Source organism: Sminthopsis crassicaudata, chromosome 2 (assembly GCF_048593235.1).
Source record: "Sminthopsis crassicaudata isolate SCR6 chromosome 2, ASM4859323v1, whole genome shotgun sequence".
NCBI classification, from domain to species: Eukaryota; Metazoa; Chordata; class Mammalia; order Dasyuromorphia; family Dasyuridae; genus Sminthopsis; species Sminthopsis crassicaudata.
Genome location: NC_133618.1, coordinates 226,358,588 through 226,377,769, shown reverse-complemented (window position 1 = coordinate 226,377,769; position 19,182 = coordinate 226,358,588). Strand labels below are relative to the sequence as shown.

The following is a 19,182-nucleotide window of genomic DNA, read 5'->3' as shown; positions in this document are numbered from 1 at the left end:
TATTTTTCTGAGACTTGAAAGGAAATAGTTGGATTCAATTTGTATCATTGTAGCCTGTATTCAGTTTGGATTCAGACTTAAAAAAATATTTGTATGAATATATCTACCTCAAAAATCTCAAACATATATTGACTCCTTTCCTTTCTAATTTCATCCTCTGTACATTTAAAATACTGCAGTGAATATTTCAAGGAAGGATTTTCAAAATTATATTTACTAATAGATTCATTTGTTAAACAAGATAAACGTTGAGAATTTTAAGAATTGGGCACATGTTTTCTAGAGTGGACTTTGAAGGGAAGTAAAATTTTTTCCATGTGTGTGTGTTTTGATTCTCAAAACTCTGCCCTGTATAAGATACCCAAATTCTCAATTCATAGTTTGATGAATTGAGGAAACATTTTAAAAAGCAGCAGAATATCTGCATATCGATACATGCACATTTATACATATTTATGTGCATGTGTGTATATACATATCTGAGAAATGTCTATGCATATAAAATGTTGCATATATTGTATTATAAAATATATGTTGTTTATATATATGTGTGTGTATGTATAGCTTTTGTACACACACTACATATTATTGTTATTCATTTATTTCAGTCATATCTGACTCTTCATGACCTTTATTTAAGGGCAAAAATAGTGGAATGGCTTACTATTTCCTTTTCCAGCTTATTTGAGAGAATTAAGTGACTTTTCCAGGGCCACATATGTGGCCATAATGTATATGTCTGAGGCCATATTTGAATTTAGCTCTTTCTGGCCCTAGGTCTATGCCATTTAGCTGTCCTATTATATGTTATATATATGCATGCATACATACATAAATAAATACATACTTACGTTTGTGCCTATTTTTTTGGTTGATTTTTAGCCTTTTTAAAGAACTTTTTTAGTTTTTAGTACTTTTAATCCTTTCCACTCTTTATATCAAATTGTAAATTGAATAATTTGGTATTTTATATGGAGTAGAGCTTTGAGACTCCTTTAAGAAATGGTATATCTTAAAAACATTATTATTGCCTTATTTCCCTCTCCTCTCCATTTTTTCCCTCTGTTCTTCTTTCACAGATTTCCAGTCATGTTTGATTTGTATTGCACGGCGTTTACCTCGTCCTGCAGCTGTTACGGGTTCAGAATCATTTATGACCAAGCAAGATACTACAGGTACAAAGTGTGATTTACAGTGTGATATAGAACTTTACTATGATTTTCTTAAGAAATTAAACCACCTACAAAATTTTCAAAGCTACAACAGCTGTATGTTATATATTATTCTAAACGATATGACGCAAATATTTTGTAAAGGATACAGGGCGGTGGGTAGAACTCTTGTGATTTCATTGATACAAGGAATTCCAAGATGAGTGTACAACAGCTAAGAGCACATTTTCTACAATATAGATTCAGGGCTGAAAACAAAACTAGCATTTACTAATCTCATCTCATTTTATCTTCATAAAAACCCTATTACTATATATCTCAGTTACAAATTTTTGCTTCATTGTTCATTAGAGATATCCAGGTGGATTTACAAGTGAATTCTATCAAGCATTCAAAGATTAATTAACTCTGCTTTATACAAATTATTCTTTTTTTTTTCCCCTGAGGCTGGGGTTAAGTGACTTGCCCAGGGTCACACAGCTAGGAAGTGTTAAGTGTCTGAGACCAGATTTGAACTCGGGTCCTCCTGAATTCAAGGCTGGTGCTCTATCCACTGAGCCACCTAGCTGCCCCCAAAGTATTCTTAATAGAGAAAGGAATCAAATTCTTTTTATAAAATTTCATCTTCATGTATTTACACAGGCTATCCTTTGTACTTTAGAATTTTCTTACTGCACCATGTAGATCTACTGGTTTCTCTCAAAATTCGCCTCAAGTGCTACTGATGAGGTTTGGTGCAGGGCAGGGAGTTGTGGGAACCCCTTTAGTCGGTGCAGAAGTCTTTCATAAAGGAACTTATTAACCCGAAAAGCTAGACCGGTAAAAAGTTTGTTATTGGCATGGGAAGTCAGCCTTTGCTATGCATCAATAGAAAGACTGAATTGCTTGATGGCAAGGTCCTGAGAGAGAGAGATAAAGTTTTAGTAGAAAAATCCTATCCTAGCAGAGAAAGTAAATAAGGGGCAGCTCAGTGGTGCAGTGGGTAGAGCACCAGCCTTGAATTCAGGAGGACCTGAGTTCAAATGTGGTCTCAGACATTTACTACTTCCTAGCTGTGTGACCCTGGGCAAGTCATTTAACCCCAGCCTTAGGGAAAAAAAAGAAAGTAAATAAGGTCTTGTTAGGGAAATAGATTAGAAAGATAAATAGAGGTTAAAGCTGTAAGAGAATGTTTTTCAGTGCAGAAAGTCCCTTGCTAGTAGCTTTGCCAAGGGAGATCATGGCATGATTCCTATTTTGAGGTCCTCTGCTGCAAAGGATTGAGCCCAGCTGCCTCCTTTTATAATTGACACATTGGGTAAAAGCTGGGGGCAGCTCTTGCTATGGGCTGTGAGCAGTTTGAGTTGGAATCAGAATAAAGAATGTTGGAATTGAATGAGTGGTCCTGGTCTCAACTAGACCCACCCAGATAACAGAATGAAACTACTTTATCTTGCTTCCCTAGGGCGGATCTCTCAGGGGTGAGCTTAGCATTCCCCCCCCAAAGTCAGAGAGAGAGAAGGGGAAAGAGTTTTGGGGTTCCCCTTGAAGTAGGTTATGGTCCCTTTAAGAAACTGCATTTGTGATTCCTTTCAGATTGATTTGTGATTCCTTTCTGATTCCCAACCCATCCAGGATGCCAGGGCCTTTGATTCACAAGTCCTTATCAAAAGTATTCCTTTGAATTCCAATAGAAGATCCTGGCTTGTCCCAGCCCCCGTTGGATGTGAGCCAACTTGGGACTCCACCCACGAGCCCCCTTTAGCTAAATCTCTCATTATAAAAAGAACCAAACTAAAATCCTCTCTGCAGAGGTTCCAAATGTGCTAGCTATACCATGCTTGCCATCCCAAGGAGCCTCTGCCCACTGGAATATTCCTTTCCAGTGCCATCCTCTCACACCTATTTCCCTAGTCAGATTTTAACTTTATGCTTCCAATTCCCATAATAAATCTCTTTTATCAATCTAGGTTTTTGGGTCTGTAAATTCCTTTACAGGGAATTTCTTGTGCAGCCATAAGAGAGTTCCCAAAACTCCCTACCCTTGCACCAAATCCCAAATCGGTTGTAGGGGAGCTCCATTTGATTCCCTGAACCCTGAACCTGCCACTAGATCTCATTTAACTCCCTGACCAACAGAAACCCTAATTTCATTTGGGTTCCCCAAATCTTAACCTCATAACCCTCATCACTATCTGTAGAAAACAGTAATCCTCTTAGTTGACAGTGGGTTATTTTTTTTGTATTAATCATTTGTATTTCTCAATAAAAAAATTATAAACTTCTTGAAGGGAAGGACTATTTTTGTCTTTTAGTGAGGGCCAATTCCTGGCACATAATATATGCTTAGAAAATGCTTGTTGAATCAAATTTTAAAATTTAATCCTTAGTTGTTAATAAACTCTCCTCAATTTGTCCTCTCCTTCTATCTTATGTCTCTTGTTTAATAGCAGTTCATGCCTTCCTAAACTCCACTACTGGATTACACAGATCATCCTTCTCTGATTCTACTTAAGTTGTACTGAGTAGTGCACAAGAGAGTCACCCAGATGTTCAGACTGGGTCCATTACAGGTTTTTCAACTAATTTTCAGCTAGGCCCTTACTAAAATAAGGCATTTCCCCCCCTCTCTAAATTAATTATATTTTATACTCCCAATAATGATTTTTTCCATACCTTTTCCTTTTTCCCCTCAAATCTTCCCTGACACATACTTCTTAATAAAACACCTAATCTCCTACTGTATTGAGTAATGATTAAAAACTAGAGAAATTCACTGTTTGTTCCCTCTTCTACCACATTTTACAAAATTCCAAAATCCTTTAAAATGATTTCTGATTCTTCTTTTGTTTGATTAAAAACTGCTATTTTTTCTTTGCCAAAGCTAACCTTTTTATCTGTACTTTTAATTTCATATCCTCTGTTAGGTGACCCCCATCTTCTTTCTAATCTAATGATTTTTCCCTAACCTTTGTTTTCTTCTGTGCTTTCTTGCCTAGAATCTACATTAGACTCAATCATCCTTTGAAGGTGTCACTCTGTCTTAAAATTCAAATTCCTAAGAAAAGTTGACTGTTTCTTATTGCCTCTACTTCCTCTTATTTCTTAATCACTCAAATTGTTTGCTCCAAAGTTATCAATGACTTCCTGAATATTAAATCCTAAGGTCCTCACTCCTTAGTTTACAGTCACAAGTAGAAAAGTGGGAAAATTCCTTCTCCCTAAGTGCTTTACTTCATTGTTAATCTGATTAGGGAATGAAATATTAAATATATAATTAGAATATCTGAATTTAAATTCTGGCTCTACCATTTACTACTCTTGGGTTCTTAAGCAAATCACTTCATCTCCCTGGGTTCCAGCTTTTTCATTTGTAAAGATCATCCGCAACTCTAGATTCTTTGATTGTGTAATTATGATTTCTCTCCCCTCCCACCTTTCTAGTGTAACCAATGAACATTTTTAATGTCAATTTCTATAATGTTCACATCTTGCCCATGTTGTACTCATGAGTTCAATATAATATTCTGAATTTTAAAAATTGAAAAGTAATTTCTGGATTATTTCTTTTAAATTGGAATGAATAATTAAGTTTTTATTCTGTGTTTTTTCTCTGTTTTTTAATTAGTGTTTTTGAGATGTAGCTGCTCATTTGGGAATGTGGACTATGACTTATGACTGTATTTGTCTGTTTATATGTGAATTTATCAAAAAGGTATAATTGACTTGAAGTTTCTTTGCTTAGGTAAAATCATCTCTATTGATACCAGTTCCTTGAGAGCTGCGGGTAGAACTGGCTGGGAAGATTTAGTGAGAAAATGCATTTACGCCTTTTTTCAGCCTCAAGGTAGAGAGCCATCTTATGCCAGACAGCTATTTCAAGAAGGTAAAATTTTCCTTCCTTACTTATTTAAACAAAGCTAATTTTTTGTAAAATTTGTGGCTTGATAAGTATTTTTACTAAATTATATTTTTATGATAATCAAATGTAATAAGGAAAATATGGAAAATAATTATTACTGAATAAAGAACTGGCTTTTGAATTTATAAGAAACAAGTTCAAGCGCATATAGCCCCTTCACTTTTTTTTTTTAATTAAAGCTTTTCATTTTCAAAACATATGCATGGATAAGTTCAACATTAAGCCTTACAAAACCTTGTGTTCTAATTTTCTCCTTTCTTTTCCCCCACCTCCTCATCTAGTATATGTTAAACATGGTAAAATATATATGTTGAATCCAATATATGCATATATAGTTATACAATTAAATTGTTGCAAAAGAAAAATCAAATCAAAAAGGGAAAAAAATAAAATAAAATGCAAGCAAAGAGCAAAAACAGGGAAAATACTATATTGTGATCCACACTTAGTTCCCACATTCCTCTCTTTTGGTGTAGATGGCTCTCTTTATCAGAAGATCATTGGAACTGGCCTGAGTCATTTCATTGTTGAAAAGAGCCATGTCCATCAGAATTGATCATCATATAATCATGTTGCCATGTACAGTGATTTCCTGGTTCTGCTCATTCATTTAGCATCAGTTCCTGTAAGTCTCTCCAGGCCTCTCTGAAATCATCCTGCTGATCTTTTCTTTTACAATAATATTCAATAACATCCATAACTTAATCAGCCATTTTCCAACTGATGGGCATTCATTGTTTCCAGTTTCTTACCACTACAAAAAGGGCTGCCACAAACATTTTTTTTGCACATCTGGGTCCCTTTCCCTCCTTTAAGATCTCTTTGGGATATAAGCCCGGTAGAAACACTGCTGGATCAAAGGATGTGCATATTTTGATAATCCTTTGGGCATAGTTCCAAATTGCTCTTCAGAATAGTTGGCTCAATTCACAACTCCATTAGCAATGTCCCAGTTTTCCGTCAATCTAGAGGTGTGTAGTGATTCTCCAGAGTTATCTTATTTTGCATTTTTCTGATCAAGAGTTTTTTAGAGTACCTTTTCATATGACTAAAAATGGTTTTAATTTCTTCATCTGAAAATTAAGACTTTTTTTAAAGAAAAAAAATGTGGAAATAGCAAAATGATATATATGAGTGATATCTATACAACTTATGAAAGAATGGTTTTTAAACTTTTTTTTTTTAATATAAACACAGGTTTTCATAAAATTCAAGTGTTCCTTGAAAGAAAATGTGGTCATTTAAGGCAAAGTATTTATGAATAATATTTGTAGAGAAGACACTACCATAAAGAAGCTATTTCTAAAACATTAAAATGAGTTACCGCTGGGAATGATTTGAATAAACATTCTCTTTAGAGGGCTTTTCGTAAGCTCCATTTTAGAAAGGTATGACATTAATGGAAAAATTACTGGATTTGGAGCCAGAAGACCTAACATTCAAATCCAAGTTCTACGTTCTGCCTAGTTTATTCTCTCTCTGTGTGTCTCTCTCTCACACACACACAATCTTCCAAATGATTTCTAAGGTCCCCCATGTCTTTAAAGTTTGTATCCTAGGTGCCATATGATCCATTTGGGGCAATGTTTTACTGGGGGAAAAAAAAGTGTAATTATGATTGTAGTTTGGGGTTCTAAAGATAAGTAAGTAAAAACACCAATTCTAGACCTTTCTTAAAGTTAAACATTTTCAAAGCATACAGTTCTCTGTATCCATCACTTTGGAAATCTTAGCCTCTGCATGTAGTTTTCATTCATCTCTTGATACTGTCACATCTTTCAGGGAAAAGGTTCTATTTGTCTTCCAAATTTCTTCAATTCCTTTTTTCTCATGGCAAAAAAACACCATACCTTGATATTTCTCAAGTTGGATAAAACTTACAAATTAGGAAACTTTTCTTTACTTGTTTCCTTCCATGCTCTCCTCCATGCCCTCTAATGCCAATGGTTGTTATAATAAACCATTATAAACCACTTTCTTAAACCACAGTGTATAATTCTTAAATCAGCTTGTATCCTTGAGTCAGAATCTTTATATCTGTGCATTGCTTTGATGCTAAAACATCCTTTTTGTCTATTTTTTTTTTCCCCTTTTACACATTTTTGATTCTCAGACCTTCAGGGAAGCATGAAATCTTTATAACCTCAACTTGTTTTCTTCTTTTTCAAGAGATGAGCCTTTCGACATCCATTATTGCCTTCCCTTCTTATTGAAATAGAAGACTGCCTTTTATTTTGGCTTCTTTTCTCTTTCAACGTGACTTCTTTGAAATATGCCATGAAATATACCTTGTTTCTTTGATATCTAGACTACAAATTAGAAGAAATTATTCTAGGGAATTACTTGAGTTTGAGACAAAACATCCCTTTCATCACTATGTAAACAAACCAATCATTAAAATTGTGGGGATGATTCAGATTTGGGAATAGATATAATTGATGGTCAAGTGGACTAGGAATTAAAATGATAGGATCATTGATTTAGACCTATAAAGGATCAAAAAGTCATGTAGTCCAACTCTCACATTTAATGATATGAATAGTGTTTGTAGAAACTGGCATTGTTATTGTGCTTTGTAATGTGGTTTATGTATATTATCACATTTCATTCTCACCTGAATAGATAGAATAGATATTATATCTGCATTATACAAGTTAATAAACTTAGACCTAGAAAGATTAGGTGACTCAATCCTCTTCTACAAGTAGTAAATAAAAGAGCTGGGATTTGAACTTCTTTCTTCTGGCTCTGTTCTTTTCACTGTTTCACTGTTTTTGAACAATCACCAAGGGATTCATTGAACTGAGAGGACAAAGAGTCTGATGTATCCAGAAGACATGTAATGGGAAGGAAACAAGTGCTTCAAAGCCACAATGAAAATAAAGACCCAATTCTGGGCATGTTAAAGATAAAGAGTGTGAGGGTTGTTTAGTTACTTCAATTCAACAACAGCCTTATTAATTGTAACACTAGTCTCTAACTTGGAAGACTGTGGATTATTGACATCTAATAAGAGCTGTTTCTAGTATAAGGTGAATAAAACTTTTATCCAGTGTCCGTCTTTCCCTAAGAACACCCACACAGTGAGTTTTGACTTCTAGGATTTTCATTACCCCCAGTAGAATACAGATCCTGATCAGTTTTATCTAGATGATTTCTCTAATTGATAGTAACTTTTGTTGGTTGTAAGTAATTATATTCTACCATCTAGTAACTGTTAAGATAGCAACTAGGGTGTGTTTGTGCATCTATCTTATTCTAAATATTAGTCCATCATTTCTCTTTTGAGGATTCATAGAATTTTTCATTATCAGTGCTTTGGAATCATGATTGATAATTATTTAACATTTCATTTTAAACTTCTAGATTTTTCTTCATTATAAAGGAGTTTATCAGATTATTTAAATGTCATAAATTGTTAGGTTTTTTGTTTGATTTTGTTTCATATTTAAAACCTTTATGGGTCTCCTAGCAGAGAAAGTAAATAAGGGGCAGCCAGGTGGCACAGTGGATAGAGCATCAGCCCTGAAGTCAGGGCGACCCAAGTTCAAATCTGGTCTCAGACACTTAACACTTCCTGGCTCTGTGACCCTGGGCAAGTCACTTAACTCCAATTGCCTCAACAACAACAAAAAAAACCTTTATGGGATGTATCTGGTTGTGGCTTTCATATTTTCAGATTTCATTAAATAGACATACCTTCATGTTTTATTGCTCATTAAGTTTCATTTACACAAGATATGATTTACTTTCATAATACAAATCTTTTGCAGTGATTTATAGGATTCACAATAACTCAAAAGACCTATATTATAAAAAGTAGTTATCCTGGTCAGAAATCTTAATTTCTTGAGTGCAGTGTGAAATCTTCTAGTTTTTGTATTCTTTTCATGAGATTATGTCCTCTGTGTATTATAGATTTTGAGGAAGGAACTGTTTTCTTTAGCTTTATAACATATACTCAAATCAATAATTAAATAAATGGTAAATAAATGTAATATGGAAAGAGGATGCCTTCTTACCCCTTCTTACCTCAAATTATACATGGTTTCAAAAGCTCTTCAGCATTTCTGTTTATATGTCCTTCAATTGCTTTTTATATAGGGTGGAATTCTTTCATGATAGTGAAGTAGAGGGATAGAAGTATCACCTATAATATTTATATATAGTATATAATGTTAATGATGTTTCAGAATATATATTTTTTTCTCATAGCTACTTTGAATCACCTGTATATCTTTATATGCATCATGGTATATTGATCATCTTCAGGTCTAAAAAGTTAAGCCAGTAGAGTGCATGTTTTTACTGGTTTCATGAAGCCTAGATCTCTAATTAATGATAACTTATTTTCTGACTCACACCCAACTTAAGTGTGGAGAAGCTTCTCATTAGAAGGTTTTTCATTATTTTGTGCAATGATTGTAATACATGAAATAAAGAAAAATACAAAATGGTACATAGTCCTTTTTGCTTCCGGTAGCAATATAATGAAAAGAGGGCAAAGAGTTCCAAATATTATAGTATTCTTATGTTATCATAAACATTTACCTAATTTACTTTAATATAAACATTTATATTATTTATAAACAAATTTTTTATAAATTATAAAATTATTTATTATTATATATTATTATAATTATATATGTATTATATAATTATATAAATACAATATATTATTATTATTATAATTATATATTATTATAAATTAAAAATTATTTATAAAAAATTTATAAACATTTACTCTTAACGTCTAACAAGATTGTGTAGATCTTGGGCTGATTTTTGGAAAGGCATGAATAATAGTCCTTCAGGGGAAGAAAACCATGAAGGATCATATTCTTAATCAGTATAGACAGTAGCCACCAAAATGTGTTAAAAAAAAAAATTCCATGTAAATGTTTCTAAATCTAGAGACTATGTCTTGTTACAAAAGGACCAGAAACCAGGAAAGTACTTCATAATACTGATTTTCCAATTTTGGGAGACTTCCTGCCCATTTCTCTTGTGAGAAGGCTGTCATTAATTTGCAAATTAATTGAAACTTATCAACTGAGGTCTAATGTGTTTCATCCACAATGACGTTCTTTCACATGTCCACAATGTTTGATCCTAGCTAAAAATATAAAAGTAAACTGCAGGAGCAGGTACAATATATAAGAGCATTTGGCAAGCTGTAGGTACATATAAGACTTGGTAATAGTCCTTTGCCCTAGAATTAAGTGTCAAAATTTTAACTAGGTTTCTCTTTTGTTTGAAACAGTGATGACTCGTGGCACTGCCTTCAGCCCATCCTATAGGTTCATACTGAATGATGGGACAATGCTTAGCGCCCACACCAAGTGTAAACTTTGCTACCCTCAAAGTCCAGATATGCAGCCTTTCATCATGGGAATTCATATCATCGACAGGTACTACTTATTTGGAGAGCTTCATATGAAATCAACCAGTTCATCATTATTTTTATTCTCTTTATGATTAGAAATACAGTTTCTAAATTAGCACAAAACCAGTATTTCATGAAAATATTATCCATACCCATAATGTTTTTTGTAGTTCTCACCTCACAGTTACTTTGTAGCTTAAAAAGAGGAAAGGACAAAAGTAGAAATAGATACTTTAGAAAAAAGAAATGTTTAAAACCAGTAATTGTACCTTTTAAGAACTGATGGTCTATATGACTGCAATAGAGAGTTGGAATTTAAAGAAATTAATTTTATTAGAATAGGCTAACATTATTATAATAAAAAAACTTTGTTTCATTAAGGCAAGCTTGATTATTCTTCACCTTAAAATTATGAGAGTTGATCATTTTTCTGTATGTTATCAATTTGTTTCTTAAAAATATCAAGTAGAATACACCAAGAATTATTATATTTTGTTCCCTTCTCTAATATAGTGGTGTCAAACTCAAATAGAAATAGATCTCTGAAGCTGCATATTGTTTTAGAAAACCACAAAATAACATTATTATATTGTATTTAAATTTTTTTTAGCCTATTTTCCACTTATATTTTAATTTTGGTTAGGATGCATGGGGACTCAAGAGTTTGCCATTTCAGATATATACACATACATGCATAATTATGTTAAGACTTTTTTTCTATGAAAAATTCAAATCCCTAGTGTTTAAAATTATTTGATATTACCTGAGCAAAGTAAATTAATTCATTTTCTTTTCCTACATTTGAGTTTTTTGCTTTTTTTATGTGCCAACATTAATGTCTAGTCTTTTATCAGAACAACAGTATGGTTAGATTCATGTAATAAATACTGTGCAAACTTGAATTCAATACAGAATCTCTTTTTCTGTTCTGGAGTTTTCCCTTTTAATCACAACTACCCAAATCTTAGCCTTGTTATGATATTTTGACAGACTTTTAATACCACTTCTCTTAAATTTTCAGAAGAGCTAAGTGAAATTTTTCTTCCAGATATCTGGAAATAGCATTAAACTTTAACTGCTATAAGTACTTCTTCTTGTGCTCCCCTCCCCCCACCCCACTTCCTATAAACTCTATGGCAGTGTTTTAAAACAATAATTGTTATTCTTTAATGAATTATGATGTGGCTGACCTCTAATTTCTTGGTAATTTTGATGTTAGTGAGGCAAATGATGTCATTTTTATCATTTGTAGCATTAAAAAGTTAAAAAAGAAACTGATTTAAGATATTTGAATCACTATTTTTTTCCTCTTTTTTTCTAGGGAGCACAGTGTTCTTTCTCCTCAAGATAACACTAATTCTGGAATGTCACTTCCTCGAATAAACCCATCAATAAATCCTAGTATCTCTCCAGCCCAGGGCATGGCCAGATCATCCACACTTCCACCTTCTAACAACAGCCTAGTGACTCCTAGAGTAAACCACCAACCAAGCTCTGACCTTCATAGTAGCAGCAGTAATAGTAATTCCAACACCAGCCAAGGGAGCTTTGGATGTTCATCTGGAAATCAAGTTGTAGCCAGTGTTGCCTTAAACCAGGGACAAGCTGGTTCCCAGGGCAGTAATCACTCTTTAAGCCTCAACAATTCACCAATGGATAGTACAGGTATTACCTTAGCACAGTTTATGTCTCCAAGAAGACAGGTTAGTTCTGGATTGGCAACAAGGCCGAGAATGCCAAGCAATTCTTTTTCTCCCAATATTCCTTCATTGAGTTCTCCCATTAGTATGGCAGGTAGTGCCTGTGGTAATCCTAATAGGACTTATTCAAACATCCCAGCAACTTCTTTACAGGGTATTAATGAAGGACCCGGTAATTCCATCGGCTTTTCTGCTACTTCTCCTGTTCTCAGACAGTTGAGTTCACAAAATTCTCCTAGCCGAATGAATATGCTCCCAACAAAAGCAGAATCCAAAGACAGCAAAGAGATCACTTCTATTTTAAATGAAATGGTCCAATCGGACAACAGTTCAAATGATGTTAAACCACTGGATTCAGGCCTCTTGCATAATAGTGACAAACTCTCAGAGGGAGAAAATAAATACTCTCAAACTAGTCATAAGCTAGTGCAGCTTCTAGCAACAACTGCTGAACAGCAGTTACGACACACTGATGCTGATACAAGTGGCAAAGATGCGTTATCTTGTTCAGGCACTTCAACTTCAACGGCTAATAACTCTTCATCTTCAGGCAACACTTGCCCCTCCTCTCATAGTTCATTGACTGAGAGACACAAAATTCTACACAGGCTCTTGCAAGAAGGTAGTCCTTCAGATATAACTACTCTGTCAGTGGAGCATGACAAAAAGGATAATGGTTCTAGCTCCGTGAGTAATCAAGTGCCAGGGAATTCCAACATAAAATTAGAACTAGAGGCTTCAAAGAAAAAGGAATCAAAGGACCACCAATTATTGCGGTACCTTTTAGATAAAGATGAGAAAGACTTACGAGCAGCTCCAACCTTGAGTTTGGATGATGTGAAAGTGAAAGTTGAAAAGAAAGAGCAGATGGATCCTTGTAATACAACCCCAACGCCACTTACTAAACCTGCACCAGAGGAAATCAAGTTAGAGTCCCAAAATCAGGTGGGTATACTTGTTCCTATAGAACATATGTCCTTAATTATTATTACTTCAGGACATTTATTTTTTTGAGAGCGACAGTGATGCAAAAATTTTAAATAAAATATTAGTTGTTTTTTTTTTTTTTTTTTTAATCACCAAGTAGAATTTATGTCAGGAATGCAGGACTGGTTCCATATTAGAAAAAAAAAATATCACTATAATTGATCTATAAATAACAAAACAAACTACTCGATTATCTCAGATTTGACAAAATACAGTACCCATTCCTATTAGATAAAACACAGGGATAAAAGGAGTCTTCCTGAAAATAAGTAGTATCTACCTGAAACCAGCAGGAATTTGTAATGGAGATAAGCTGGATGCATTCCCAATAAAATCAGGGATGAAATAAGGATGCTCATTATCATCACTATTATTCAACATTGTACTAGAAATGCTGTCTTTAGTAATAAGAAAAGAAAAAGAAATTAAAGAAACTAGAATAGGTAATGAGAAAATAAAACTATTACTCTTTGCAGATGATATGATAGGAGGGAGGGAAGAAGGAAGGGAGTAAGAAAGGGAGTGGGAGAGGGAGAGATCGAGATCTCCCACATTAGATTGTGAGAGATCCTTGAGAAATGTTCCTTGGTGGGGAGGGGAGAGAGCAGGGGAAGGCTGGTAGCTTCATTTTGTGACACCCACTTCAATACCTTTGTTTTCATAAAGTCAGGCATTTGGTACTTGGTACAGGACTTATGTCTAATATATCCTAAATATTAGAAATTAGTTAAAAATATATTGAAAGAAGTACAGTTATCTGTGTGTGTGTGTGTATGTAAGTATGTAAAAAGTTATTATATTCTAGGTTAAGAACCTCTGAAGAGTAACAGAGGGTGAGGGAATTAAAAAGATAAACAATTATCTTCCGTAACAATTGCAATAAATTAAGATTTACATGTTCATACAAAAAGAAAACACATGTGCATTTCAGGCTGTAATGTCTTTAATAAGAGCTATTTAAAGTCCCTTGGTTGAAAGAATTTGTATTTTTTTAAAGTAATATTCCATTTAAAAGTGCCTTTTTCTAATATTTCTGATGTAAAAATTTGAAGTATAACATATTAATGATATTCAAAAAGTAGATTTGAATCTTGTCAGAAATTATGTAGGATTCTATAGGGAAATTAAAGTACTTCAAGAAACATTTGAGGATTAACAATATTTTAATGTACATAGAAATATAGTTTACAGTTAAATGGTGGGAAGGCCTCAAAAAAAAAGTTTGTTCATTAAGTTCTGCCATTTCTCAAAGTGATTCATCATCTTTTTTTGCTTCTTTTACATTGAAATTTCCATCCACTGTGACACTTGGAATGGACCTTTTTGATGGTTAGCTAGTATTCTCTGATTATTTAAATTATAATAATTCATCAATTGCTTATAGTGAATATGGATAAAATATTATCTTGAGGGGAGGATGAAACAAGACTTCTAGAAATTTGGATATTTCTCCCTTTATCTTTATGGCTGTCTACCTCAGGTTACCAGCAATATGTATCTAATTGAAATTGATTTGACACTTTGGAAGTAATAGGCAACCAAACCTGCAGAAGTTGAGCTATTTAACTTTTTCTCTTTGTGATTGCTTGCTGAAGAAACTTTTATCTAGAATGAAGTGAGTATATATAAAAGCCAGATTTATAATTCCACAGGATTTCAGTGTAAAATTTCTTAAATAATTGATTTCACTATACTCATAATTTAAAAAAGAAAACCAATATTTTGAAATAGTTATCTATTTTTTTTTTTTTTTTTTTTGGAAAATAACTTCAACCCCAGGTTAAATGACTTGTTTTCTGATCTCTTGAATTTGGATCCATGGAGTCTAGATTGAACTCTTTAATGTTCTATTACATCATCATACTTGGAGGAGTGTTTTTGTATTCCCCATGACTTATTGTGAATGTTAGACTTTGGGTTTGAATGTCTTAATGCACCATCAAATGATTTGAAAACTTAATATTTTTGATTATTTCTATTAATTAATATTATATGACTACTAGGTGGATCAGTCAAGAAGCCTTGAAGTATCCCACTTTACAGTGTGTACCAGTATATCAGGAAAATAAAAATTATAAGCAAAAAAGTATTTATTAATTATATAATTATTATGTAGTACTTAGTAAGTAATCCAGAATGCGTACTCAAAATTAGCAGTAATCCCAAAAGCAATGGTTATTAATCCATAGACCATAAACATTACACACAGGTTGAGAGTTGCTAGGGACTTCTAAAACCAGTTGGTATTACTTATACCTGAAAGGGAATCCTTCTAAATATGTATGCTGTTGTTGAATACTTTTATGAAATGGTGATACAGTACAATTCTCAAGGGCTACTTATTCCATTTTTGGACATCTCAAGTTGTTGTAACCCTCATTCTCCTTTATAGAACTTAGACTTGCTCATGGTTTTGCCGTTGACGCCCAAACAGAGCAAGACATCACAATTTCACATGGTGAGCCCACCATATATTTCTTGTCTTCCCTAAATTTATACTTCTGTAAGTAACACAAGCCCATTCCTTCAATAAATCCTAATTTGATAGGATTGATAGCACAGTTGCTATTTGATAGCAACTCAAAACTTTCATCATCCTAGCTTCTCTCTAGTTTGTCAGCAACCTTAAATTATGGTACTTATAATTGATGAGATGCCAGATAAAGAAATTTTGTGAAGATAGAATTGGAAGCTTTAGCAACAAATGGAATATGAGGTGTAATAATAGTGAAGAGTAGAAAATAATGCCAAGGCTACAAACCTGGGAAAATGATATGGTTTCTAAAATATAGAAATTAAGAGGTAAATATGTCTTTTTTATAGAGGTGAGTTAAATTCTTGTGTACTCTAATTTTAAGCTCTGTGAATTTATCAGAAAAGAGTGCCTATAAGCTGAATACAATTTTTCAGCCTTTTTTTTCCTGATTGAATTTAATCGTTCATGGCAAAATGTTCTATATACATGTATTTTAATATATTAAGTAATAGTTAATGCATTCTAATATACATAACATACATATTTTATAAAAGAATAAATTATATTGCATATATTTTGAGATGTTATGAATATAAAACTAGTATATAATTATAGTATAAATTACATATTATTTCTATTATTATCTTATTTAGGAATTTTAAAAATGCTTTCTTATTGAAAAACTTTACTGCTTCTAAAATTCACCTTGCTAAGTTAATTGATATTTCCAAACTGCAACTACATAAGGAAGCAGAGATAGCACACTTTCAATTCTATTCCGTCAATATACAGATTATATTACTATATACACACACACTGTATTATGTACTCAAAATACCCCCCCCCCAAGAAAATGAAAATTTTTCCGCTCCAGCAATTAATTGGAAAATATATGCACATATAGTTAAATGCAAGATATTTACAAAGTAATATAAGGTAATTTTAAAGAAAAAGGCACTAGCTACTTGGTGACTGCAAAAACAAACCCTTTCTCATCTAGATTGATTTATTCAAGAAGAGGAAATTTTCTATCCAGATAGGGCTTCAGTTTATTCATACAGAGAAACAGATAAAACAAAACGAACATTTTTCCAATTTCATAAACCATCAACATTTAGCAAAAGAGAAATCTGAATTCATAGCTAGGTGTGTTGCGTTTTTGTTTTTTTTTTTTCCTTGAGTCCACTATTAATACCATAATAACATACATAAACTTTAGTTACTTTGAAGAATCACACATCTGTTGCAGTTATCTGTATTGGGTATAGTTGAATTATTTAAACAAACCTGTTGCTGAAGGTTATAAAAAAGCTACTAACATAAGACAGGAGGGCTTAACTAATCTGGAATGAGAAAATAAAAGCCTGAGCAAAAAGCAGATAGATAGTTGGAGGAGAAGCATGTGTAACTAATAACAGACCCATTCTCCCTAGAAAGCTTATAAGAATTCTCAAACCTTAAAGAATTATACATTCTCTGGGGGTCAGACAACTCACAACTATGTGATAAGTTATTTACTCAATATGAGAGGAATATAAGGCTTTAGACATTTATTAAATGATAAATTAAACTTTTATCCAGTTCATCTGTATTTACGTGGGAAACAACTAGTGGTTAATAAAGTACCATTTTTGTTCTTTGAAGCCATACAGCAATTAATGTTCTACAATATAGGAACTGTCTAAGAAGGAAACATCCTGATGCATGATAAAGAGGGCATTCCTCTCTTCAATCAATTTTAAAATTTAAAAAAAGAGTTATTAAACCAGTAGGAGAAATAGTATCCAATAAAAAGCAGAAGTACATACTTCAGAGAGAGAGACAAGAACCCAAGGGAAGGAAGTGATTTCAAAAAGCATAGTCAAATTTATAGAGAGTTGAACTCTGGAAAAGAGCAGAATTTGGGAGAAAAGGGCAAGAGTGGGGACAGGTGTATGGAGCAGTGATGCAGCAAAGATAACTGCACCAAAAGGAAGCTACTTGAGGATTCTTTGAAGACAGATCTTCCTCAACCTGAATCTCCAGATTTGTGAGGTGGGTGAGTAGGTGGGTGTGTAGGTGTGTGTGTGTCTGTCTGTCTACTCTTCCCGTAGGCAACATATGTATCTATGAGATACCTTTACTCCTCCCTGTGTGTTGAAATTCTAGGTTTTCTCTGCATCAACTGAATTGAGTGGGAAGGTCTTCTTTTATATAATGAAGAATTTTTAAAAGATTTAAAAAAACAAGTTTAGTAAAATTACCAGCAGTCCAGCATTACATGACATGTTTTGTACCCATAACCTCTCTCCCCCACCCCCAAAATGGCAAAAATACTTGTCCTGTTGTCTCTCAATTGTAATCCTTCTCTGGGAGGAGGTTTCTTTTCTGTAAATCCTTTTCTCTGTGAGCAGGTTTCTTGGGAGGCTTCTAGAGCCTCCAGCCAGAGCGAAGGTAGAATCTCAAATCCTCTTCTTCCTGAATCCTGGCTCTGAATCTCCTTGAGCTTCCCTAAAGTTCTCTGGGAAGTCTTGTTCTTATCCCAATCTAGACTGTTCCCTTCCAGACTACTCCTCCTTTTATCCTCCCAGAGAATGGGCTTGTGGGAACTCCTTACTGACCAAAGAGCTGGCTCCTTTAAAGTATTCCTTCAAAGGTGTAAACTCCCTTAAAGATTTGAACTAAAGGTGTGAACTCTGAGCTAGAGAATTTCCAAGTACCGACTTACCACCTAGTTAGAACCTAACATCTCTCTTTTGGGAGTTAAATTTGATTATCATTTCACAACATTTAATTTGTATTTCTTTGTTATTTATATTTATTTTGTTATAAACTTTCTAAAATAACAGAATGGCTAGTAGAAATCCTGTTTCAAAAAAGAAAATTAAAGTAAGTATAAGGGAGCTGGAGGGAATATGGTAGGAATTAATTGATCCACATGGATTTATATGAAAATTATATCAAAATTTCGAAGAACAGTTAACACTAGGATTACACAAATTATTCTCAAAACCTGAAAAAGAAAAACTCTCAACTGAATTAATTTTATAAGTTAATAATACCTAAATCAGAGAAGCATAAATCAAAGTCGAAAATGATATATTAAAGTTCAAAAATTCAAAAAGTTCCAAACAGGATCAATTCATTTATGGTGTGAATTTACCACTTGAGATGTGGTGGGGAGAGACAATATGATTAGTTGAAAATTGGAATTAGGATTAAGCAACATTTTCTTCCTTTCCTCCTGTGACCAAAAATATTCAGATTGAATCCAACTACAAGGTTAGAGATTGTGACTCAGAATTGTTTGGATAAACAACTAGACATTGTTAAAGGATAATTGGTGTTCTAACAATATTAGATTATACTTCCAGGTGTCCATATTCTTCCTTCAAAGGTAACAGATTTCCTTGACTCAAGAATAGAACTGTGATTAACCAGAGAACTGAATTATAAACTTTACTTATTATAAGCCAATTGAATTTACAAAAAAAGGACTGGGCCAAAGAATCATGACTTTAATTAGTTCCAGGACAAATCAATTAACTGTAAATAGATAAACTAGACAAAGAATCTTATTA

General features: G+C 33.3%; 1 protein-coding gene across 12 annotated transcripts in view; it reads left to right on the top strand.

Moving 5' to 3' along the window:
• The window catches only part of NCOA1 (nuclear receptor coactivator 1), a 186,924-nt gene that overhangs the window by 118,251 nt on the left and 49,491 nt on the right, over positions 1 to 19,182 (top strand). For all 12 annotated transcript variants that reach the window (XM_074288361.1, XM_074288358.1, XM_074288363.1 and 9 more), the window contains 4 exons: positions 1,080 to 1,175; positions 4,897 to 5,037; positions 10,337 to 10,484; positions 11,781 to 13,104. In XM_074288361.1, the coding sequence (XP_074144462.1) occupies positions 1,080 to 1,175; positions 4,897 to 5,037; positions 10,337 to 10,484; positions 11,781 to 13,104 (1,709 nt within the window). The remainder of the gene's footprint in view (positions 1 to 1,079; positions 1,176 to 4,896; positions 5,038 to 10,336; positions 10,485 to 11,780; positions 13,105 to 19,182) is intronic.